Consider the following 23,858-nt stretch of genomic DNA (forward strand, 5'->3'; position numbering starts at 1 on the left):
CTGAGTTACTGCAGCCCTCCAGGATCTCTTGATTGCCAGCTGTTGGTTTCTTCTTCACATTTAGTGCAGCCTTTTGTGACACTGTCTCTTTGCTTTAACCTGGACTCTACCCCCTACTCCTCTGTGGCTGCACAGAAGGGGCCTGTACTGTCACGGTCACTGTTGTCTCTGTCATTCCACTGTAGCAAGGGAAGCAGCCACATGAATGAGATGTAGTGACAGAAAGAAGACAGTTTTAAATACTTCAGGCTTTATTAGGAGTAGGCGCTACCACCTCAGCAGCCAGCCCCCATGTATACACAGTATACATGCCCAGCAGTCCCCAGGCCCTCCCATCCTCCCACCATACATGAAGTGCAAAAGAACCAGGCCCAAGGGGAGGGGGCTCTATGAAGGACATCATCTGGTGTTTCTGGGAGCTCACTTCCAGACTGGGGCACTCAGCTCATTCCTACCCCTCTCCCACATGATAAAGCCCACAAGGGTGGTTGTGTCTGACTTCTCCAATCAGTGCACATGATGGACAAAGCAGTCTATGGAGCCTGAGCCCAAAGCTTTATTGGTTCAAACTCCAGAATTTTTACCTTCCACAGGCATGAGATACCACTTGGACTTTATTCTATCAATAGAAACCTATGCCTGTTCAGCTTGGAAAACACAGGTAGACTGAGAAAATGTTCAAAGGCAAGACAAACTTCCCAAGTTGTCTTGGTCATACTTCTTTTAAAACGAAGAAATTTTAAAAGAACAAAAAACAAAAAAAAAACACTGTGACAGAAAGGAGCATGGTGACCTGCCTGGCATGTGTCGGGAATAATGGTAGTCATCCCTCCTTGAAGTGATTTGTATAACATCTGACAGCAAACACTGCTCTGCTGAGGGCCAGTCATCTTAGGAAGGGTTCCTACCTCCCCACCCTTTCCCATGCCCATTTTGCACAGTCCCACATCATCTTCTCCTCAAAGGGAAAGAATACATCAAGCACAGGCCACCACACTGTCTGCCAGCTGGCAAGTCTCCCCTTCTGCCTGAGGCCCTGGGGTCCTTTTGTCTCTAAAGCCTCACAGAGCTCACTGCCTCCTCATGATGTCCTTCAGGTGTGACTACAGCCCAGCCTCAGAGAGCTGTGTACCCTTTACCCCCATAGGAGCTCTGTCCAGTGTCTCCTGCCCAGAGTTAGACCAGAGTTGGAATATCACCGAAGCTCATCTGGTCACTGGTCATTGCATAGATTTTGACTATGAGGAGAAGCCACATAGAAGGACTGTCCTCCTTTTCTCAGGAAAGACAGGTACATGGTCTTCTCTCTATAAAGTTGTCCACTGATGCCCTGGACTCACCCCTTACCCTTTGAAGTAAAATATCTCCTACCTATACTGGGGCTATCTATCTGTACCTTCAAGAAATACCCTGCCTGGCCAAAGGGCTCAAACCCCAAAACACCTCTCTAGTGGAAACTATAGGAAACACCTAGCATGTCTATAAGAGAGATGAATCTCCAGTAGTTTCTACTTATGGCTGCCAAGGCCACCTAGGTCAGGTTATTGATTCTTGGTGCTTCCCAAAAATTGTTCTAAAGGAACCTGAAGAGAAAGACCCCACCTTCATATTCAGAATCCCGACAGGTGAGTAGGCTTTAAGGAACAAGAAGCCATACACCACATGCTCATCTCTGTGGCTGGGCAGATCCACCTACGAAGATGATAGCTGAGTGTGGAAAGAGCACCAGGTTACTTCTGTGCTAGAGAGAGTAATCTGAGGTAGCAAATGGTGAGCCCCATTTACCAACTGAAGAGGTGAAGGCTTAGAGATGTAATGTGGGTACCCGCAGGAGACAGCAAGAGTTGCCAGGAAGGAAAACTGACTGCAGGCACATAGGTGTTCAGCACCTCAGCCTCACAGGTATACCCACATCCTTCTTAGTGGGTGCAGGGCTGTGGTCATTTTGGAGGTCCTTTGGGACAATGCAGTCCTCAGCATCTACTTCACTTACATACTCCTCTCATTCCTCTCATTTCCTGCTTCACCCACCAGACCATCACCTCTTTTAAGCATCAGCTTCTGTTTGAAATGTCTGACTCCCTTCAACAAAGAAGGGTTTCTTGTGGGCTTTCTCTTGCTGCCTACAAAGTTATCAGAGAAAACCCTAGTGGCTATCCACAGCGATGCCTTGGCCATCAGGGTTACAAGAGGCTGGCTCTCTTAAGAAGAGCCAACATGGAAGACAAGCAACCTTGGGACTCTCTGTACATGTCCACCTCTTCTCAAGTGGAGAACTTGGCTCAGTACACTCTCCCTTTAGCTTCCACCAATCCCTAGACAGATTTTACTGTTCCGACCACATCAGTCAGAAAAGGAAAGACTGAAAGCACCATGAAAACCCACCCTGTTCAGAGATGGCTCAAAGCTCCTGGGGCCACCTGAGGGTGCCAAGCTGCTGGGTCATGGCTCTTCCAGCAGCCTGTGAACCCCACAATGGGGGCCAAGGTCCCTGAAGTTCTAACTTCCAGGTCCCTCAGAAACTGGGCCTCAGCACCTTCTGTCCAGCACCTGCCCCTCCAAACCTCTCCCCACAACTAGGCCCACTGAGGAACAGAGCGTGAGGTAGACTGTGCATTACTTAGCCTCCCTCTGCCTAGTCCTGGGAGGAGGGAACCCCTTTCCCAGACCCATGATCCTTGTCCTGGATGTGAGTGGCAGCACGTTGCAGGCCACTGGCTGCTGTCCTCTGCTCAGGCTGGCCAGAGTACTAGCACAACAGTGGGGTGGTGAATGAGGTGAAAGGGACCGTTCTCCTCAGCAGGGCCTCAAAACGCAGAAGTCCAGCTCCTGGGGCTTTCGTCGCAGATCACATTGATTCCGGGCCAACACTCGACCTCTATGGTCTACACATTTGAGGGGTCGCCTCTTAAATCCCCGGCCACAGCTCTTGGAGCAGGGTGACCAGGTCCCAATCTCCCAGGTGGGGCAGGGCTCCCCACAGTCTCTTATCTCCACTGGCCGATGGGTGGCATCACAGGCAGAGGCCCCGATCTGCCCTGGGGAACCCCGGCAGTCCACTGCTCGCTTCTGTAGGCCACTGCCACAGCTCACAGAGCAAGGCCCCCAGCTGCCAGCCACCCAGCGGGCAGGGAGCCTGTTGTCTGGCTGTTCTACTTGGTTAGAAAGGCTGAGGACACTGTTGTGCAGCACAGAGGGACCCCGAGGGTCCTTGTCCTCCCGAGGCTCTTTGGGCAGGTAGAAGGAGTAGCGCACGCGGGGCGGAGTCATCTTCCCCACAGAGAGGACCTCCACCGTCAGCGGCTCCTGGATGGGCCGAGAAGCCTGCAGGCTCTCCACTGCCGTGCCCGTGCCACTGTACCGTAGCAGACTGCCCTTGACCACCAAGTCCCGCTCCACAGCTGACACCACGAAGTGCCCGTTGAGCAGGTACTTGCCATGGCTGTTCTTCAGGGCAAGGTAGTTGTCATCCCCAATAAGTCCCTTGTAGCCACGCTGGCGGATGTCAATGCTGGAGGCGCCTGCAGGGATGGTCACCACAAAATTGTAGCCGTGCCTGTCATGGGAAAGGAAGTAAGGAAGTGTGTATTACACAGAAGCCTGGGCTAAGGACCTCTGTGCCATTGAAAGTCATAACTAATTCCCATTTGCAAGCCTTGGGGCAGGTCAAGAAGATGACAGCAGAGTACGACTGTTCAACCACCATCCGGGTCACACTGGAGGCACAAAACGGAAAACTGGTCTGCAAGCTCAAACTGAAGGTTTGGCATGTAGAGCCTTATAATTGTTTTTCCTCAGTAAACTCTTTTCAGCGAATTGCAGTATATGAGTAAAAACATGAGTTTGGAAGTCCAAGTGATCCACACCCCTTGCCTTGCTGTGGTTAGTCTTGGATAAGTAAGCCTCAGCTTCACTGAGCCTCTGCATCCTCGCCCATTAAAGCCATGCTCACTGGTAACCACACACACCTCCTAGATCTGTCAGGATTAGGGAAGCCACAGCGCATAAGCACACGCATCATAGAGCACAGCACTTGGCTCAGAGAGGACTCAGTCGGTATCAGCCTTCAGGAGCGGTAGGGAGAGGAAATAAGTGGACAATATCCAGGTCCAAGGCTGGTTGCTTCAGCAATGAGACTAGTAGCCTTGTAGTCAGGGACAAAGACCAGCCCTCACTCAGATACCAAATCTCTTTATGCAGGTCAGTTGGTCTGGGTTCTGACATCCTTGTCCTGCACAATAAGTGGGTTAAGCTAAAAAGTTTTCTCAGGCTCCTCCTTCTCCCCCCAATCTGTGAAAGCAGCACGTGCCATTTCACCTAGGCAAGAGCAGGGTATGTACCTTTAACTCCCACATGGCCACTTTGTTCAAGTACCTCTACTAGCAGTAGCCAAGCTTCGAGAAAAGGAGCTAGGGGTCCTCCCTATGCATCACTCCTAGCGGTTCACAGAGGGCAGCAGATTCAGAGGGGACAGTCAGGATGGCCATCTGGCCTTTCCATTGGCAGCACAGGCCAGCCCCAACTGAGACCACTGGTGCTCTGCTTAACCCTGCTTCTTCCAGAACATAGGTTAGGACTTCCAACAGGAGATGTGGTCAACCTCAGAAGCTCTAGCTGGTGAGCTGCAGACAGTGGAATTGGGACTAGAAGAGACTGACCAGCGAGCATTTTCCCCAAGAAGTGGAAACTGCTTCAGCCCCAGCTCTGGGCAACTGATTTTCATTCTTTCCTCAGAATGATCCTCAGGACCACAATGAGGACCTACAAGAGAGTAGTGGCTGCCATGTGCTACCTCCTTATCGTGAACTGGATGTGCTGAGCACTTATTATGCACCAAACATTACATTTTCTTTTAAATTTCCTTACTCCTAGTCAGGCGTGGTGGCACATGCCTTTAATCCCAGCACTTGGAAGGCAGAGGTAGGAGGATCACCATGAGTTCAAGGCCACCCTGAAACTACATAATGAATTCTAGGTCAATCTGTGCTAGGGCGAGACCCTACCTCAAAAAAAATTTTTCTTACTCCTCACAAAAGCACACATGAAGTTTATCAGTATTACAGCCACTCCACAAGTGAGGATGTCTACAAGTCTGGTGATTAAATAATCACTTGCCCAAGCTCAAGCAGAAAGCAGGGAACTCATATGTGAATGTAGGTCAGTCCTATTCTAGAATGCTAGACAGATCCGAGCCACACTGCTATCCAATGAATCTCATCTCCTGTTGAAATGTGCCTCCTCATGTATTCATCTTTGTTTGGTGGATGGATGGATGGGTGGATGGATATTGTAACTAAAAGAAAATGAGTGGCCACCACAGCAAGGGTATGATCAGTACTGGACATCCACCCCATTCTAACCTAAGCTTTCAATGCCTCAGGGGAATTCCACTCCCCCTGGATGCACCTCCAGGGCTCAGAACTTACATAGACTTGGTGAAGAGTCCTGTTACCCTCTTGCAGCTCTTATTATCTCCCCCACATACTCCACATTTGTCAAACTTCTTCTTAGAGCCAAGGTTCCCATCGCAGCCAGCCTTGATGCACTTGCCTTGGACACAGACCGAGGTGGAGTCAGGAGTGCACAGCGTACCATCCACCACCTACAACACCCCAGAGAAACAGAAGAAGAAGGAAAACTCAGCCAGATGCTCCTCTGAAAACACGGTCCGTGCTCTGGCCTCCGGCCCCCTATTCGCTCACCTTGGGTGCCAACACATAGAAGTAGCCTGTGCCATTGGCTCTGCAGATGAGCTTACACTTGTCCCGCGGTGACACGCCTGAGTACTTAGGCACCCATGCCACAGCAAGGGTGAGCCGGTTAGTGCTGTGGTTGTAGCCATTGAAAGCCTCACACTGCTCCTCCCGGAAGCTCTTGCCTGAGGCTGGAGGAGAAGCAAGTGCAAGAAGCTAAAGAGCAGAACAACGGAAGGGGCAAAACAGCCCCCTTCCCAGTGTTTCCCAGCACCACCCCCATGACTCTAAAGAGCCCTTCCCAATAATGTCATGCTCATGGCCTCAAAGGTAGTAAAGCAGCCTCGGACCAAAAGATAAAGGACGCAGATAAGCTATGTGCCACCTTCTCCAAAACATAACCTTGATTTCATTCTATAACTAGTGTCTCAAACAATTATTGAGTGATGAAACCCTTCAGCAACCTATCAAACCTTTTTTCACAATAGTATATTTAAATGCATTAAACAAATTACACCATTTACAAAGAATACCAATTATATTGACATGTAACTATCTATATACTTTGAATCATATTTCAGATATATGTAATAATGTATTTATGTATTAAATAGTAATACTCAGTGATGAATCTAATAGCTGATGTTATTTTGTGGTAAGGATAAACCTAATGACATTTTGAGAAATTTTTAACTGAAATGCCATATGAAAATATCCATGATTTCTATTGTTGATAAAGTCAGGTGTTTCTACTGCTATTGTCACTTGTTGCTTAAACAAAGGAAATACTGAATTTTAGATAGAAAGGTTAATTTAAAATTGCAAAACTTCTCATTAGAGGAGATACTAAGTTTTAGATAGAAACATTGGTGAACATACAAATGTAGGGGGGGGTTGTTTTTGTTTTTTCCCACATCAAGCTCATGGGCCCTGGATTCTTGCTTAGAAGATGACCTTGTCAGCACTTAACTATGAAGATTTTGAGAGCCCCATATCTTCCAGTAAATACCCAGAAGGAAAAAAATCCTCTGCCAAAGCTGAGTGGCCAGAGAAATGACCCCCAGGTTGGGAGGGGGTCCTGCACTTCCCCACTTCCAGGCTCTGTCCTGGGAATTGGACTCTTCTTGATCACAATTGCTTTGTGTCCACCACTAACCTGTAGGGGGCCCGAGAAGCAGTGATAAAAGGGGCCCAGGCCACTGCTGCCTTCCTGACTCACCTGAGCTGGGGCAGGGCTCCAAGTTGCAAGATCTGTATTTCACCCGCACTCCCTCACAGTACTTGCCGCCGTTGGCAGGGGTAGGGTTGCTGCACTGCCTCCGGGCCAGCTGCACGCCCCCACCACAGGTACGTGAGCAGGGACCATAAGGCTCCCACTTGGCCCAGGAGCCATCCACCTGTGAGGAACAGCCATGTTATACTCCTGTGAGCCCAAGTGCCACACCCAGGTCTTCAGCCCACAGAATGACTCCTACAGCCTCCAAGTTCCCATCCCACCCCACTGGAATGAAGTACACTTTGTATCATGAGGAAAAAAAATGATAAACAATCTGTATGTGTGAGACCCGCCTACACTTCAACTGATTCACTAGCAAACACCAACTGCTCCTTGTTACAAGTGGAAGTGTTCAGAAGAAAGGAATCACTGGGCTTCAAGGTGAGGCAGTCACGTTTTATTACTACCTCTGCCCTCTCCACAAAAGAGGGCTTGAAGACTGGTGAGGGAGAAAAATCAACAGTCTTAACCCATAGGGGATCCTGCAAGCTAAAAAACTGACCAGCTAGACAAGATGTGTTCTCTAGTGTGATAGAAACATGTCTGTTACAAGGGTAACCAACTGCTCTCTGACTGGATCTGAGGCCTGCTCAAGGAAGTAGTAAGAAACAAAGTTCTGGACCTATTTCATATATAGGGTACAGACGAATTGCTGAGATAGCAGATGTTAAATGTACAAGAAAGCAAGAGGTAGGCATAAGCAAATGGAAAGTATTCATATATCAATACTACTCTCACTTCTGGTTAGATAAGCTTCTTTTTTCAGATGGCAATGACCACTGGGGTGATAGTTTAAGAAAGGTGGGCTAGAGAAAAAAATTCTAGTTCTGACCCCTACTGACCCACTTCCTCCAACTAGGGCCCACTTCCTAGAGGTTCCACAACTTTCTAAACCAGTGCTGCTAGCTGAGGACCAGGTGTTGAAATACATAAGCCTGTGGGAGACATTGTACATCCAAACTATAACAATGATCTCAAAAAAAGTTATTCTGGATGGATGGTGGGGGTGAAAGCCCAGTGGAATGTGTTCCAGGGAGAACCAAGAAGACAAAGGTTAGAGTGAGTGTGTCTTACCACTTTTTCAATGAACTTTAAGGAGAGTCAGAGAAATAGACTGTAATATTTGAAAAGGATGCAAGATTGTGAGATGTTTCATTTAAGAGAGAAAAATTACAGCAGGTTTGTTTCATAATTGAATGATTCAACTCAAGAGAGGGGAGATAATTCTGCATAGGCAAGGGAGAATTGATAAGTGGCATTCTTGACTGGGCAAGTAGAATAAGCAAATACAAGTGTGGCCTCAGGTCAGAGCACAGAGAGCCCGTGCACTGAGAAGGAGGAAAAGCAAAGCATGTGGCTGCATGAAGTGGGTCAGATGGTGGGTGAGGAGGTGGCAGCTGGTGGACATATTCTTGCTGAATCCCCCAATTGCTTCGCATTTCTTGGTGAAAAAGAATAAAAGGTTACTAACACTATGGCTTAGTTGTGGTTTGTCTCCCAAGAATTTACATGCTACATGTGGTACCACCGTATCAGTATTAAGAAGTGGTAGAGCCGGGCATGGTGGCAACGCCTTTAATCCCAGCACTCGGGAGGCAGAGGTAGGAGGATTGCCATGAGTTCAAGGCCACCCTGAGACTCCATAGTGAATTCCAGGTCAGCCTGGGCTAGAGTGAGACCATACCTCGAAAAATCAAAATAAAATAAAATAAAGAAGTGGTAGGACTAATGGTAGGACAGTTGTAGCCAACTGAAAATGACTGCATTTCAAAAACTAGAGGGAAAACAAGCTAGAAAGAGAAATTGGGAAGAGGGTCCACCGTGGAGTCACTGAAGGCGGCAGCGACCTGTTAGATAAGTCAACCTGGGCTTTGCCTGATCAGGATACTGTCCACTGTGTTGGGACAGGCTTCAGTTCACAGGGTGGCAAAGTAACTGATCACAAGAGAGGTTGAGGTTGCGATGGATTTTGCTATAATACAGAATTCCAGAAAGTATGTGGAAAGATTATACATCCCAAACCATAATTTCTATGTCCACCAAAAAAAAAAGATAAAAAAAAAGAGCCAGGCATGGTGAAGCACACCTTTAGTTCCAGCACTTGGGAGGCAGAAGTAGGAGGATTGCTGTGAGTTCGAGCCCACCGTGAGACTACATGGTGAAATCCAGGTCAGCCTGGGCTAAAGCGAAACTCTACCTCAAAAAAAAAAAAAGAAAAACTGATCATTTCTATGTCCAATATCCCTTAGATTCTTCTCTGCAAGAGAAGAAGCTGTCCTAAGAACCTTCTAGTCTGAACCCATCAATCAAACCTAACCTCTAAAACATTACAGACTTTTGCCAAGACCCTTGATTAAGACCCAGGAGTAAGAGATGGTAAGACCCAATTGCTGAAGACTTCACATGTGTCACATGCTGTCAGAGGCAGCAAGATCACTGAAAAAACAAACTGGTGCCTAGCTGAAAACCTCCTCCCTATAGACCAACCAACTGAAAGCTTATGGGAGACGGAAGTCATCAGTGGTGAAAAGTGGACACTGGAAGCCTTAAGTTTGGCCAGACAGGCCAAATGACTGAATAAGTGCAATGGTGGCATGTCTGCTCTGGGGGAAACCAACTGCTCTCTAATTGGACTGAAGGCCCATTCTATGGGAGGGAATACATGACTGGTTCTGAAAACCTAATCAAAAGCTATGGCAGGGGAGGTCATGTGCCTTAGGGTTATAAAGTCTGCTTTTATCTGGCTAAATGCATATATTATTCTCACCAAATTACACTGAAAGCACCACACTTAGTGTTCATATTTATATATTAATGCTATTCTCACTTCTGGTTAGAGAAGCTTTTCTTTTCAGATGGCAGTGACCACTGGGATGACCCAAAAGGCAACATAGTGCTGAGAAGAAGTGATGGAGGAGTGTCCAGCACTGAAACATCTCTACCACAACCTCCAAGGCTCAGGGTCCATTGTGGAAGAGGTGGCGGAATGAATGTAAGAGCCAATAGAAGGGCACCACTCCTTACAGTACAACTGCTCAGACATAAATTGGCCTCAATATCCATGACCTTGCAGTGCCTAGCAATACTTTCACAAGAACCTAATAATAGGAGAAAAAGATGATGACATCAAAGTAAAAAGAGAAAATAATGGAGAGAGAGAAGGGATATGATGGAGAGTAGAGTTGTGAAGGGAAAGTGGGGGAGGGGAGGGAAATATCACAGTTTATTGTCTATAAGTATAGAAGTTGTCAATAAAAAATTTAAAAAATAGGTAGTTGATAAAGCAAGAAAGGATAATGCCAGCAAATGAGCCACTCCTAATGCCAAGGGTTCAGCTCTGTGTTTAGAGCTCCTCCCTCACAGGAGTCACGGGGCTCCTGCTGAAAGCTTTTCCTCACACATTCAAGGCCTCACAACATTCTCTAACCCACTAGTGTTTCTCCACTCTTAGAGTCAAAAAGAAGAGAGGACCATAGAAAAAAACAGCGGCACTGTGCAGTAATGTGACACAGCTGTAACTACACAGCCATGATGTGGCCAACAGCTTGAGGGGAGGCGGTTTCAATGAAGGCTCTGGCCCATCCCTGCTCCCAACATTCCCTGATGCAAGAGCTCCCACACTTACTCGGTACTTGCTGAGGTTGTGTCTCTCCACACAGGCCCCTTTGAAGCAGAACTTGCCCTCACCACAACTGGTACCATCTGCCCACGGGAAGTGTCGAGTCTGGCACACCATTTGCCCCTTGGCTTTGCCAGTGCACCACAGCTTGGTGCAGTACTGCATGTATGGGCAGGGCTTAGAGCCCACACCAAAGGCCAGCTCACACTGCTGGCTCAGACTATAGCTGGTGCCTGGCAGATCCTCAGGAAGAGAGATGGGCTTGCTGGGCTGGTCCAGGAGGCAGTCGCCTACAGAGATCCAAGGACATTCATTAGGACAAACTGGGAAGCCTAGCATCTAAATGGTAGGAAGAAAATCAAGCAAGAGGCACTGGAATGGACCCACATCAGAGCCCAACTCTTTTGCATATCTCAGGCATTGAGCACAATTCTGAGACGTTATAAGCACGGCTCTCAGTGACTCCCATAAAGTCCCTCCAAGTCATCCCCCTTCTCTCTGCCACCTGGCTTACCATGCCCACTGTCCAGGAAGTCCGTGATGATGGCAGCACTGCAGGCTGACCAGGGATTGGCTCGGTCAATCTGAATGAGGGTCGGAGACATCATATGATTGGCTCGGAGCTTGCCAAACACCTCCTCACACACTTTCACATTGTCATGGGGCATATTGAACACATGGCCTGTGGGACAAGAGAAAAAGATGACCCACTACAAGCATGTGGGGTTGCAGGAGGAAAGGAAGCAAGAAAGCCCTAGGATTGTTTTCAGGCTACCTATTTGCACAGATCCATGGATTGCTTCACAAATGTCTCCAACACCTTGTGATCACATTTCCCATACCCTCCGTCAAGCTGTGAGATCAATAGGGAAACAAGTGTTTCTCCTGGCCTTTAACATATTCTTCTCAAAGTACCCAAGTGACAGACACTCTGCAGAAGAAATTGGACTGAAACAGTGAGGAAAAAATAAAAGCCAATGTCAAGGCAGATTCTGGCCCTAAGAAAGGATCCCTGAAGTTTTAAAATATGAGAGAACAAAACCAAGTGCCTCCTCCCCCACCAAGACACCGAATCTGAGATCCCCCACCGGGCGACTCCCTTTCCTTTAGCCTTACCCAGCTCATGGGCAGTGGTGAAGGCTGACGGAAGCCCATCATCTTCAATGACAGAGCAACTTCTCTTAGGATCGCACATGGTGCCCACATCAGCCATACCTAGGGTGTCACAGGTGGTGGCCCCACACAGGTCCTGCAAGGTGGGGAGATGCAGAGGCGGACGTTAGAAACAGGAGTAGACAGGCCTTGAAGCAAAGAACAGGCATTCTGTGGACATTCCAATTCCTGTGCCTTCAGGCTTATCCAGCCCCAGTGCCTTACAGCCAGGCCCTCATTGCTAAGGAGTGGTACAGCTATTTGTAGACTCAAACCAGGGGTGGCCTCAGGAAGGATGCTCTGTGGCTCATGGAAAAGATTGCACCCAATTCCATCTAGGGAGGTCCCATAGAAGGAAATTAGAAGGTACAAATTTAAATTCTAAGGGCCACAGCTTTATATAGAAAATGCCTTCCAGGCCAGAAAAATAGTGAGTCCCACAGTGAGGTGAAGTTCTGGTCATGGCTTCCTGAGGCAGGTGGTAGTAAAAGGCAACAGCATTTCCCATCCAGAGTCAGCCTTGGGCAGCCTCCATCTTTGCTGAGTGACTGCCTTTTGAACAACCATGAATTAAGTTCAGATTCCCAGCCACAGAGTCACCAGCCAAGAACCTGTGCCTGCCAAAGACTTGGCTTCCCTGGGTTGACAGGAAGCAGGGAGAGGAGTATCCAAGCTACCATCTACACACAGCATAATAAGCTACAGCTCAAAGGGACTCTGACTCAAGGGCTGCTGGAGAGAAGACAGAGACTATCCCCTAAGCAGGAAGGTCCCTCTTCTATCAGGAAATAGCACGTTGTGGTAGGAAGTCTAAAGGACAAAAGAAGCTCCTGGGGTGGAAATCTTAAAGACTTACTGAGCACTATAGGCCAGGGATGCATGCTGAGACTTTCAGAACCCAAGAGGCAAAAACAGGATAACACTCATTCTGTTCTCCTTAAGAAGATGTGTGTTGAGTGGGTGACACTGGCATTCTCTGCATTATATCACTGTCTTCCACTCCTAAAGCTCCCACAAATTTTATGAGGCATATATTTTCTTATTTATTTGTCAAAGGTAGAAACTGAGATGTGTGATCACAGCTAATTATAGTCCTGATTCACTAAAACTGGCATGCATGTCACATGCATGATCCATCTAATCATCACAGTATTCCACTGAAATAGTAACTAATTGTCACCTTCACCGACAAATAAACTGAAGGTCAAAGAATTTCATGTCACAGAGTAGGTTCACACCCTGAATGGAGTCGCAGAGCCTTTTCCACTGTATCATTGACCATGGCCCAACAACTCCTGAGCATGAGCTGCAGCATTCTCCAACAGGAGCCAAGGTCCACATAAGCACACACACTGAGCTGTACTCAGCTTTGTTCTCCTTCTGGCTGTGTGTCTATGTGAGTGTGTGTGCATGCACAGGAATGCATATGACCTGAGGAGGCAGTGGGAGGACGGGGGTGTGGGTAGCAGTAGAGCCAGGGAGTGTGAGGAAAAGTGGTCACGGTAAGGAAAATCAGCAAAATTTAATCCAAAGCACTCAGAAGTTTACCACCTGAGCGGTCACACTTGGCTCCCCAGGGTCAGGTGATAGTCACACCTCCTAATGAGTTAACAGATTTTCTGGCCAGAGGAGCACGAGAGTGACCAGCCTGAACCGAGGAGTCAGTGACGGGTACCATACATGCTCTACCTTTGTTCAGCTGCCTGTATGTACAGTGTGCTTCTCCTACTTCCAGAAATCCCACAGGGGACCTCAAAAGTCCCTTTCCTCACCCTTCCTAGTACCATTTCCTTTTCAAAGACTTCTTCTCCCACAAAGTTCTTCCTCAAAACTCTGAAAAGCTGGGCTGGAGAGATGGCTTAGCGGTTAAGCGCTTGCCTGTGAAGCCTAAGGACCCTGGTTCAAGGCTCGGTTCCCCAGGTCCCACGTTAGCCAGATGCACAAGGGGGCGCACGAGTCTGGAGTTCGTTTGCAGAGGCTGGAAGCCCTGGCGCGCCCATTCTCTCTCTCTCCCTCTATCTGTCTTTCTCTCTGTGTCTGTCGCTCTCAAATAAATAAATAAAAATTTTGAAAAGAAAAAAAAAAAACTCTGAAAAGCTAAGAAACAACCACTGTCAAAAATCACAAGCCAAGGCCAGGCATGGTAGTGCATGCCTTTAAGCCCAGAACTTGGGAGGCAGAGGTAGGAGGATCACCATGAGTTCGAGGCCATCCTGAGACTACATAGTGAATTCCAGGTCAGCCTAGGCTAGAGCAAGACACTACCTTGGAAAAACAAAATCATCATCATCAATAAAAGTAATTTTAAAGATTTTTTTTTGTTCATTTTTATTTTTTTAGTTGAGAATGACAGAGACAGAAAAAGGGGGAGAGAGAGAGAGAGAGAGAGAGAGAGAGAGAATGAATGGGTGCGCCAGGGCTTCCAGTCACTGCAAACAAGCTCCAGATGCATGCTCCCACCTGTGCATCTGGCTAACGTGGGTCCTTGAGAATCGAGCCTCAAACCAGAGTTCTTAGGCTTCACAGGCAAGCGCTTAACTGCTAAGCCATCTCTCCAGCCCAATAAAAGTAATTTTAAAAAGAAAGTTATAGACCAGCTTGTGATGGAAGGGAAAGAGAAGATATAGAAGGAAGGCATGGCAACAGAAGAAAGATGGGAATTGGACCACATGTCCCTAAAAGCTAAACATGGAATCCCAACAGACAAAAGTAGCTGTCTAGAAATCCTAGCCTTGTAGTTGAGGCCTACAGCCAAGCCCCCATGGCAGGCATATTGCACAGTTTCCGGGCCACCAGCACTCTCTTGCTGGCTGTGTATGAGAGAGACAGCACAGAAATAAGAGCCAAGAGACTTAGATTCTGGTCCCAGCTCTATCACTCCTATCTCTTCTTGGGCCCTATTTCCTGGTTTGGGGAAGGGTCAATTCTCAACTGGAACTGCCCAGGGTTTTAAGTCTCTTTTCCTTCTTCCCCAAGTCCTGGGTGTTCAGCTCCTTCTGACCCTGCAGATAATGATGGAAGCACATAGAATGACCTACTTTCAGGATGGAAAGAACCTTAAGGCAACTCTTAGTTACTGACCCATGTCAGGTAATAGAATTCACAAAAAAGTAACCATCACTCCTGCCCCTGCTAGACCCCACCCTGCTCCTCAGAAGTACCCAGACCAGGATGCAAGCTCACATGGGGTCCCAGCTACCTTGCAGCCAGCCACCTCTGTGACTACCAGGTCCTAGCAGTGGGGTGACCATTCTCTTAGAAGGGCAGGTCCTCTTTAGAACAAGGAGCTGCAGGGCCCTCCTGTCCAGGAGCAGCCTATTCTTCCTATCAAGAAACTCCAGGGCTGGAAAGATGGCTAAGTGGTTAAGGCACTTGCCTGTGAAGCCTAAGGAGCCAGGTTCAATTCCCCAGTACACATATAACGCCAGATGCACAAGATAGTACTTACACCTGTAGTTGTTGTGCAGTGGCTAGAGGCTCTGGTGTTCCCATTCGCTCTTTCTCCTCTCTCTGTCTCTCTCTGTCTCTCCTTCCTCCCTCCTCCCTCCTCCTTTCCTTCTCTCTAAAATAAATAAAATAAAGTAAAATTTAAAAAAACTCCAGCTTTGTGGATCAAATCAGAGAAACAAGGAGCCAGTTGTAGTGGTACATGCCAGTAGGATATTGTTGGAGAGGTGGAGGAAGGAGATCAGGAGAGAAACAAGGAAAGCCAGCAAGCCCTGTGGGGAAGGGTATAGTGGTAGGCACACATGCTTGGAGTGGAAAGATGCACTGATAGGTTAAAAGTCCTGCCTGTCCTTCCCAGTCAGGAAGACAAATGAAGGTTTGGGACTTGGAGCTTTGAACACCCACAGACACTTGTACAAGGCCCAGTTGTGCCTCATTTGTGGCATTGAACATCTCCATCCTTCTGGAATGAACTCAGAGGTATTCAAATTGCCTAAACTTCTTCAGCTCAAGCACTGGTCTCCAAGACTGAAACTGTTCTGGTTCTTTCTGCCTGGAGAATTCAAGCATTACCAAACCCAGCTCCTATATGTCTCATTATTTCTGGCAGTTCGTCTTAGTCCCAGCTGCTTTTCCAAAAGACTCATCAACAAATCTCAGCCAAAAATCCTCCCAGTCTCTTCTTTCCTTAATGTCCCTAGTTAAGACTGGAGTGCAAGTGAAATAAACCAATAAGGCAACACCTCACTGCTACTCCCTACATACCACCGCCAGAACCCCCACCAGCTGCCTGCCTTGCAGACCCCTTCCCACCTCCTCCCACCTGCTGCCCATACTTGGTACTAAGATGCTTTATGATGCCCAGCAGCATTAAGCAAAAAGGACAGAGAACCATAAAATCACACTAATCTTTTAATGAGACAACAACTATATGCATTATGGAGTAAACAACATCCTTCTTACACGGAAGTTCTAGGCACAGGAGCCTAAGCTTAATTTCATGTCCACATCACAGCATCCAGAACCATCACAGAACTCAAAATCTCTTACTTTGAAAATGAGCTAAGATTACACACTCAAGGCCATGTAGCTCTTAAGTGAAGTGCAGGATCCTAAAGTCCTAGTTTTTGACACCCAGCAGTATTGTTTGCTCCAATTGTATCTCACTAAGGACACCAGAGTCATTGGTGGAAAGCATTAACAGTGCCCCATACTTGTCTCCCCCTAGATCTATGCCACAGATCACCATGCTTCCTTATCTATCACAAAATCCATTTGTTTGCAACTCCCCAAGGATAAAGCACCTTCTTTTTCAGAAGAAATAAAATCTAGAAATTCAAAGGCTAGGCTATGGGATCAACAGAAGACAGTGTAGCCTGGACAGTTACTTGCTCTATTAGCAGATTTGTTATCACTTATACATAAATCCTCCCAGATGTACACAGTTTCATTGTTGCAAGAGACCAGAGTAATCAAAACAAGGATTACCTCAATGAGGAAGAACAGAAGTCCAGGCTTGTAGGAAGGCAGAACCATCTTTAGAAATCATCACTTCCAAAGAGGGTACCCACCAAGGATAATGGTTTTGCTACAATGTGTCAAGTACTGTAGCAAAAGTGTCACCTGGCTTAGTTGATTTAATTTCCACATTTAATTTCTCTTTGAGGAAGATGCCATGATTAACCCACATTTTACAGAAGAGCCCTATATATGATTATAAGGTCACACTGAGGCCCCAGGGTAGACAGACAGAGGGAGAGACAGAGAGAGGGCTGAAATGTAAACAGTGAAACCTCAGGGCTTAGCCCTAACCAGGACCCTTTCTGCTTCTAGAACACATCTACCCCAAGAATAACGGGGGCTGAGGAAGCTCATGAGGGAATGATCACCTACCCTGTATTGCCAGGTCAAGGAAGTGCTGGTGACCCTGAGTAAGAAGAGTCCCAAGAAGAGAAAATTGATGAGCTTAAGCCCTGAGAACAGCCTCTGCTGCCACCATGCTGGTTGAGCAAGCTCCTGGCTTCTCGCCCCATAGCTGCATTGACACACTGACCCTGTCCCTGCAGTGCACCCTGTCTGCTGACTCTAGGGTGGATTAACATGCTCCTCACTGGGGCCTCGCCTTCCTCCAGGGCAAAGCCTGATGGCAGCGATCCAAGAAGAAATGCCAGAAGAACCCAACCCTGCAGCCTGACAGCTGGAAAGTTGGATTAATGGTTCCTGGGAGAGAGGCAAAGTACCAGAGCACCCTCAGCTTCAGGCAGCCCTCGCCTTTCCCTCTGCCCTCCTTCCACGCACACTTGCTATGCCACATGATTCACAGGCCTGGGCAGAGGGGCAAAGACAAAAGGGGTTGCCTACTTTGAAAGGACTTACAAGGGACTGGCAAGTGCTGGTGCCCATAACCCCCACCTCCCCAAACACAGAAATACTAATCAGACAAGTATGGGATATACTTGCAAAGGCAGTGAGACAGGATGCTTTAAATCAGGGTTTTCCCCATTCTAGGAAGTGGTCTGTACATAATGATTCAAGAACAAGAAACTTAGTCAAAGCAACTACCATGGTAATGAAAATAATAGCTGCACCACTGAGTGCCTATGCTAGATGATTCTAGAGTTCATCCTCAAACAGCCCCATAAGCTGGGTATCATGTTATCATCACTAGCCTCATTCTAAAGACAAGGAAAGGGAAGCTCAAAGAGCTGACTTGCCCATAGTCCATTGGTAGGAAGTTACTCTGCCAGCACTCAAACTCAGAGTTGCCTGATTCCAAACCCAGCACCTATTCTTTCCATTGCAGCATAGGTTCAAATCAAAAGATTAAGGCACAGTTGAGCAGTGTGGGGGTGCTGGAGAAATGGCTCGGTGATTAAGGTGCTTGCCTGCACAAAGCCTAACGACCCAGTTCCATTCCCCAGTACCCATATAAAGCCAGATGCACAAAGTGGCACATGAATCTGGAGTTCTTTTGCAGGAGCAAGAGGTCCTGGTGCTCCCATATTCATTCTCCCTCCCTCCTCCTCCCTCTCCTTGAAAATAAACAAAAATGTGGTACTGCTCATGGCCAACATAAGTTCAGTGCCAAGTGTGAGGTTTTGAGACATGAAAGATCAGAGTATGAATGAAAAACATAAGAGAAAAAAAGAAAAACCAAAAAAAAAAAAAAAAAGAGAAAAGCCCACTTAGATGAGCCCAAAAGAAAAAGGCTAAAGAAAACGGCATAAAGTGACATCAAGCACAAGTTAAAAATAAAATCAGCCAGGCATGGTGGCACCCACCTTTAATCCCAGCACTCAGGAGGCGGAAGGAGGGGAATCACTGTTAGTTCAAGGCCACCCTGAGACTGCATAGTGAATTCTAAGACAGCCTGGGCTAGAGTGAAAGCCTACCTTGAACAAACAAAAATAAATAAGTAAATAAATAAAATCAATGAAAGAATAAGCAGGCAGAAAAACATAAACACGTCATAAAAATGAAAATGAAGTCATCTCAAGTGAGGACATGTCACAAATAGCAAAGCAGATGGTGGGAGGAATAGAAGGTATCTATAACACACTTCGCCTCTAGTGCCCTTGAGCCAGGAGCCCTTTCTGCAGCCAACTCCCCTCCTCCCACAGGTAGGCCCCATGGCTGTATCCTGGAACTTACCACACCATGCTGCAATTGATTGGCTGCTCTTTGCCACCTAGATCATTCCTGGGGACTCCAGGCCACTCCTTATTAGTATGTGTAGCCCTGGCCAAGGGCAGTACTGGGAAGTAATAAATGCCCAAGAAATACCAAGAGAATATATGAATAAATGGACAAAAGTCATCCTAACACAAAAGGTTACCAAAACAGCAGAAGCACTGGACCTAAAGACAGGGAGGTCTCAGCAAATGAGGACCTATTGAGTCTAAGCAGCAAATACCTGGCTCTTGAAGCCTGGTGCAACAAGAAGCCAGGAAAACTGCTCTCCTCACAGAAATAAATGAGAACTACTCTGGCTGGGATTCTCGGCAGATCTTCTTTCCAATCCTGTGCTGACCTCACCCTGCTGTTATGAGCCTGGAGGCTGATTGCTGTGCAAAATCAGATGTTCTCTCTTTCTCCATGCACTTATTCTGAATCTTTACAGAAACTCTTCCAATTGTCAAAACACTTGTTTTGTGATCAATGTATTTTCTCTTCCGGACAGCTATGGTTCCTGGAGGCCACATCTGTCTTGGTCTAGAAAGAACAGCTGTTGGCCTGTGTTCTCATCCAATACTGTACCTTCCCCAGGGGAGCTCAAGAATGAGAAGTTTCTAAGACTTAGAGAATGCAGCAGGCCCCAAAATCTGTGCTGGTAAGGAGGTCAGAGAGAGTTGTTTACCCAAGCATGACAAACATACCTTGATGATGGACCTGCCAGAACAGCCTCCCGGTCTCTGGCTTTGCCCTCTAAATGTCTAAGAGAAGAACAGCTTCTAACATCACTGCTTCTGACCCAAGTGGTCATGCATCTTGTACCCATTTGGCATGGACAATATGACCTCCTGGGTATCTAGCACACCCATGAGAAATAGAAGCTGTCACGCTGTTTGATCGCTTCTTCTTCAAAAAGGCAGGCTCCTTCTGATGACATGCCCTATATTCCCAGTGGGGCTCTGATTCTCTGGGCTCCCTCCAAAAGCCTTCACCACGAGGTAGAAGATACTGAGGTCTATTACTCTAGAGCCATGGAATGACCATCCACAAGGACATCCCGGGTAGTAGATTGGACAACAGCTGCTTTGCACATCAAGATATCCTGTTCTTGGCCTTTGCTCCCCTCCCCACAGCCCCAGCAATCTGCCTGCACAGCTAGCCTGTGTGCAGAAGCTGAAGTTTCCCTATGACTCCGGCAGACTTGTAGGGCCGGCCCGCTGCAGCTCAACAGACCTCAACTGGAAGAATGAGTACAAGGAAACAAAGCTTGGGCCAAAGACCTCCCTAGAGAAACCAGGTGGTGGGAGGAGAAGAGGCTGGGAAAGGAGGAAGTTCAGCTGCAGGAAGAGACTAGCTGTGCCAAATGGGTTACTGTGGAACAGTCCAGCTCCAGCCCATGGGCACAGGACCAGCTCTAAGTGTCCATTTAGAAACAGCAAAGAGTGAAAGCCTTAGAGGTAACCAAGGACTCTGTGCCATTGCCAGAAGGCCGTGGTGATGATAATGACAAAACAAGAGTATGGCATAGATTCAAGTCACAGCCCCAAATCAGAAGAAGCAGGTCACTTGGATGACTCTTTTCTTTCCAGTCTCCTGAATATGAGAAATTTCAAGAATCCAGAAATTTCACAGTGTCCAGCAACACTCATGGCTCTAAGTGTTCACAGGTCATGGTTTCTTTGAGATAGCATGTCAGCTCAAGATGTGCACAAGGTGGAGCTGCTTTCCTGGCCTGGGCCCATCTCTCTAATCCCAACACCGGGTGTCTTTCGAATCATGGAGTTTCAAAACTAGTTAGTACCTCCAAGTGCTCTTGTCTCAGCTCACAGCACTTTCACCACTGCAAGGACAGAGCCCAAGCCCTCACCTCAGCCGGGGTCACACAAATTTTAGGAAGTCTGGAACATGAACCATTTTGCCTGCTCTGCTGCTGAGTATACAGCTGGGCAAACGGGCACCCTCTACTAAAAAGTATGTGGGGATTTTTCCCAGTTCCAGGTGAAACAACCCCAACTCCAAACAGGTGCCTTTACTAAACTGCCTCCTCTGAAGGGTCTGGAAGCACCCACAAGGTATGGGAAGTATGACAGAAAAGGATGTACGAGAATGGACCATGAAAGAACACCAGTTCCCGGTATATACATGAGTCTGCTCTTTCACTGCAACCCACAAACTATTCCAATGATTCCAGTGATCCATCCCAATCCAGGTGTTCCACTCCCAGGACAAAGAAAGAATAACATGTTGCCTGCTAGAAATGTAGCAGGCACTGACCTTGGATCACCTTCCAGTTCTACAGCCAGCGAAAGGAAGCCTCCTAGGAGCTGTCACAGAGAACTTAACCATCTATACAGGAGTGGTGGAGGTTCCCGCCCTCGACAACACCATCCTCATAGCGCCTCCTATCGGCATTGAGGACGAACTGCGGCTCAGGGGCTGCAACTTCCTGGGTTCCGGCCCTTGGCGGCTCATCCAGAAGACGCTGATTGGCTGAGGCAGGCCAACACCTTCGGAAGGAGTAGGTTTTCCTCCAACCGCCCAGATGCACGTGAACTGTAGCTCCACCAAGCCTAGCAGAGGGTTCTAACTAGAACTTCCAAAGTTGGAACGGAATTTAAATGTGGGGCATTGTGTGACACAAAGAAGCTTTGGCGAGCTAAAGGCAGTCACTCTGGAAGAATGGAGCTCAATGGGCCGAACTCACCTGCCTGGTGAAGAGGATGGCGGTGTCCCAGTACTCGGGGTGTTTGTCGCTCACTTTGTTCAGCTTCTTTTGCCAGGCGCAGAAGTTGCGTAGAGTCAGGGCTGCGTTGCCTGTGACCTTGGGCCCGGTGTCACGGTTGCCAAGCAGTAACACCTTCACCACAACGATGTTGATGGGGTTGAGGATGCTGGGATGGCGGTAGAGTCGAGCTGCTGTGGCCAGCAGCGTTAGCAGATAATGCTCCAAGTCTGCGCCGTGGAACTTGACCATGGACTCGTCTGCCACCACTAGCGTCTCCACGTATCTTGGGATGGACACGAAGCGCTTGGCGCGCCCCGATCTGCGCAAGCTGCGACTCTCCCCTAAGCCCATTCGGCGCGGCTTGTAAGGGTCCAGGGTCCTGAGGATGGCGGGATTCCACCCCGAGGCTACCCCGCAGCGAGACGTGGGGTCTCCGGAAGGTCCACCAGGGACACCCCGGCGCTGGAGGAGGTGTGCGCCCTGGCTGTTGCGCTGCGCCTCTTGCGCGCTGGCGTTGAGCAGCGGGCTGATGACAAACTCCGCGCCTCGGTAACCGAAGGCTCCGCGGAGACCCCCGCACACACTCACTGCGGCAAAGGAGTCTGGCTCCGAGTTGACGTCGCCCGAGTAGAAGCAGCGTCGCAGGTCCGGAGAGCCGCCGGTAAGCCTTCGGAGCGGGACACCCAGATACTCAGTGGCGAAGGCAGGAGCCAGGAACTGAGCATCCGGTGTCAGGTGTAGGTAAAAGTCCTCCTGAAATGCTGTGATCTGAAAAATGAGACCCTGTTCTCCGGAGTCCTCGGGACTCCTCCGGTAGTAGTGGCGGCCGTTGATGTCCGGATCCAGTCGGATGGGAACGACCACCTCCTGCTCTGGCTCGGAGCTGCCACCCGGTCGCCAGGCAAGAACCAGGGTTAAGATGCCCAGCAGAAGCATGGCGCCGGGGAGCGCACCGCCGCGCTCTGGGAAGGGACTCTGCTCGGCTCTCGCGGCGGCCACTGTCCGCCTTGCAGCCCACACACCCGAACAACGCTGGGGACAGCCAGTAGCGACAGCCGACCAAGAAAGGGAGACTTATCCCAGAGCGACGAATGTGCACCCTGCAGCCCGTACCTCCTACCTGTTTCTTCCCAAGGAAAAGCGCGCTCTCGGAGCTTAAGAACGATCGCTGTCAAGTGCAAGGACGAAAAATTGCCGGGGAGAAGTGGCGGGAGGTGCTGGGCGGTTTCTCCGAACTGCAGCCACTCCTGCGCTGCAAACCAGGATCTGCGCGAGCCTATTAAAGCCCCCCTCCTCTTTGGACTGCCCAGCCCGCGCCCCTCCCCCTCATCACCTCCCAGCCTCCCTGAGCTCGCAGCCCGCAGCCTCCAGGGGCCACCCGAGAACTCTGTCCCGCCTCCAGAGCGAGAGCCACTTGGCGGGGAGGGAGTGGCGTTGCTCTGAGGCGGGAGGCGTGGAACGGCCAGTGCTGGAGTCCTGGTTCACGTTTTGCCAGAACACGTCAGTTACTTCTGCTATAGTGGGCATCTGTGCGCTCCCTGATTCTTAGCCTTTGCCTTTGCAGCTGGGGTCAGGAGTCAGGAACCAAGACAGCCCTGGCTTTCTCCCAAGCCTATCACATCTCTCCAGTTTCGTCACCCTTCAGACTTCTTAATCAACCAGTCCCCTAAAAGACTCCAAACCAGGAGTTCACCCTTCTAAATACCCTATTGGAGAAACATGGTGACCCCTTCTGGAAACCAGGACCTACCCTGAGGTCAGCGTTGTGCCGCATGGTCTTTTCAGACTGTTAAATTTTCAGGAATTCTGCCAGGAAGCTCTTAAATGCAGCCATTATTTAAAATGAAATTACATAAACTTATAATTCAATAGCTTATATTTTTAAACAAAGATGATAAATTCTCAAACTCCCATAACTTCCTAGCTATCTGATTACTGTCTCTGATTTTGAGCCACTGAGGCCTCTCAAGCCTCCCCCAAAGCTCAGCACTCCCAGAGAAGGGGAAGAGGAAGGCAGAAATAGGACAGAGGCACCAAATGGCCTGCCACTTTGCATCTCCCCATTCAGGGTCACAATAATACCCACTTAAAATGGGTCTTGGTGGAATATAGCAAATGCAGGCTGTCCGGGCTTGGGGAAGGGAGGTGAGCACTTGATTAACATCAGTATCCCAGTGGCTGGAAGGTGTGTAGAGGACTTTTTTTCTTTCTTAATATTTTATATTTATTTGAGAGACAGAGGTGGGGTGCGCAGACAGAGAGAGAATGGGCATA

At 48.4% G+C, this 23,858-nt stretch overlaps 1 protein-coding gene across 4 annotated transcripts; it reads right to left on the minus strand.

The window, feature by feature from the left end:
* Positions 1-228: 228 nt before the first annotated feature.
* On the minus strand, positions 229-22,928 carry Adamts15 (ADAM metallopeptidase with thrombospondin type 1 motif 15). 4 transcript variants are annotated; one of them, XM_004665493.2, is made up of 8 exons: positions 21,564-22,928; positions 11,705-11,837; positions 11,103-11,270; positions 10,595-10,878; positions 6,913-7,090; positions 5,703-5,884; positions 5,427-5,602; positions 229-3,556 (listed from the first exon to the last, which is right to left on the minus strand). In XM_004665493.2, exons 1-8 carry the CDS (start codon positions 22,518-22,520, stop codon positions 2,797-2,799), a joined length of 2,838 nt encoding a protein of 945 aa, XP_004665550.2. In that variant the 5' UTR covers positions 22,521-22,928; the 3' UTR covers positions 229-2,796. The 4 variants fall into 4 exon arrangements, with proteins under 4 accessions (XP_004665550.2, XP_045001457.1, XP_045001458.1 ...); XM_045145522.1 differs by lacking the exon at positions 21,564-22,928 and adding an exon at positions 21,134-21,262; XM_045145523.1 differs by lacking the exon at positions 21,564-22,928 and adding an exon at positions 19,564-19,673.
* Positions 22,929-23,858: the final 930 nt, after the last annotated feature.

Source organism: Jaculus jaculus, chromosome 3, assembly GCF_020740685.1.
Source record: "Jaculus jaculus isolate mJacJac1 chromosome 3, mJacJac1.mat.Y.cur, whole genome shotgun sequence".
NCBI lineage: Eukaryota > Metazoa > Chordata > Mammalia > Rodentia > Dipodidae > Jaculus > Jaculus jaculus.

Bases quoted from the DNA above. Each gene is read 5' to 3' on its own strand.
- Adamts15 (XM_004665493.2), bottom strand. From the start codon at position 22,520: ATGCTTCTGCTGGGCATCTTAACCCTGGTTCTTGCCTGGCGACCGGGT. The intron at 5,885-6,912 runs GTGAGTCAGGAA...CTTCTCCTCCAG, and splicing joins GGAGCCCTGCCCCAGCTCAG to CCTCAGGCAAGAGCTTCCGG. The intron at 3,557-5,426 runs GTAAGTTCTGAG...TTCCCATGACAG, and splicing joins GGACTCTTCACCAAGTCTAT to GCACGGCTACAATTTTGTGG.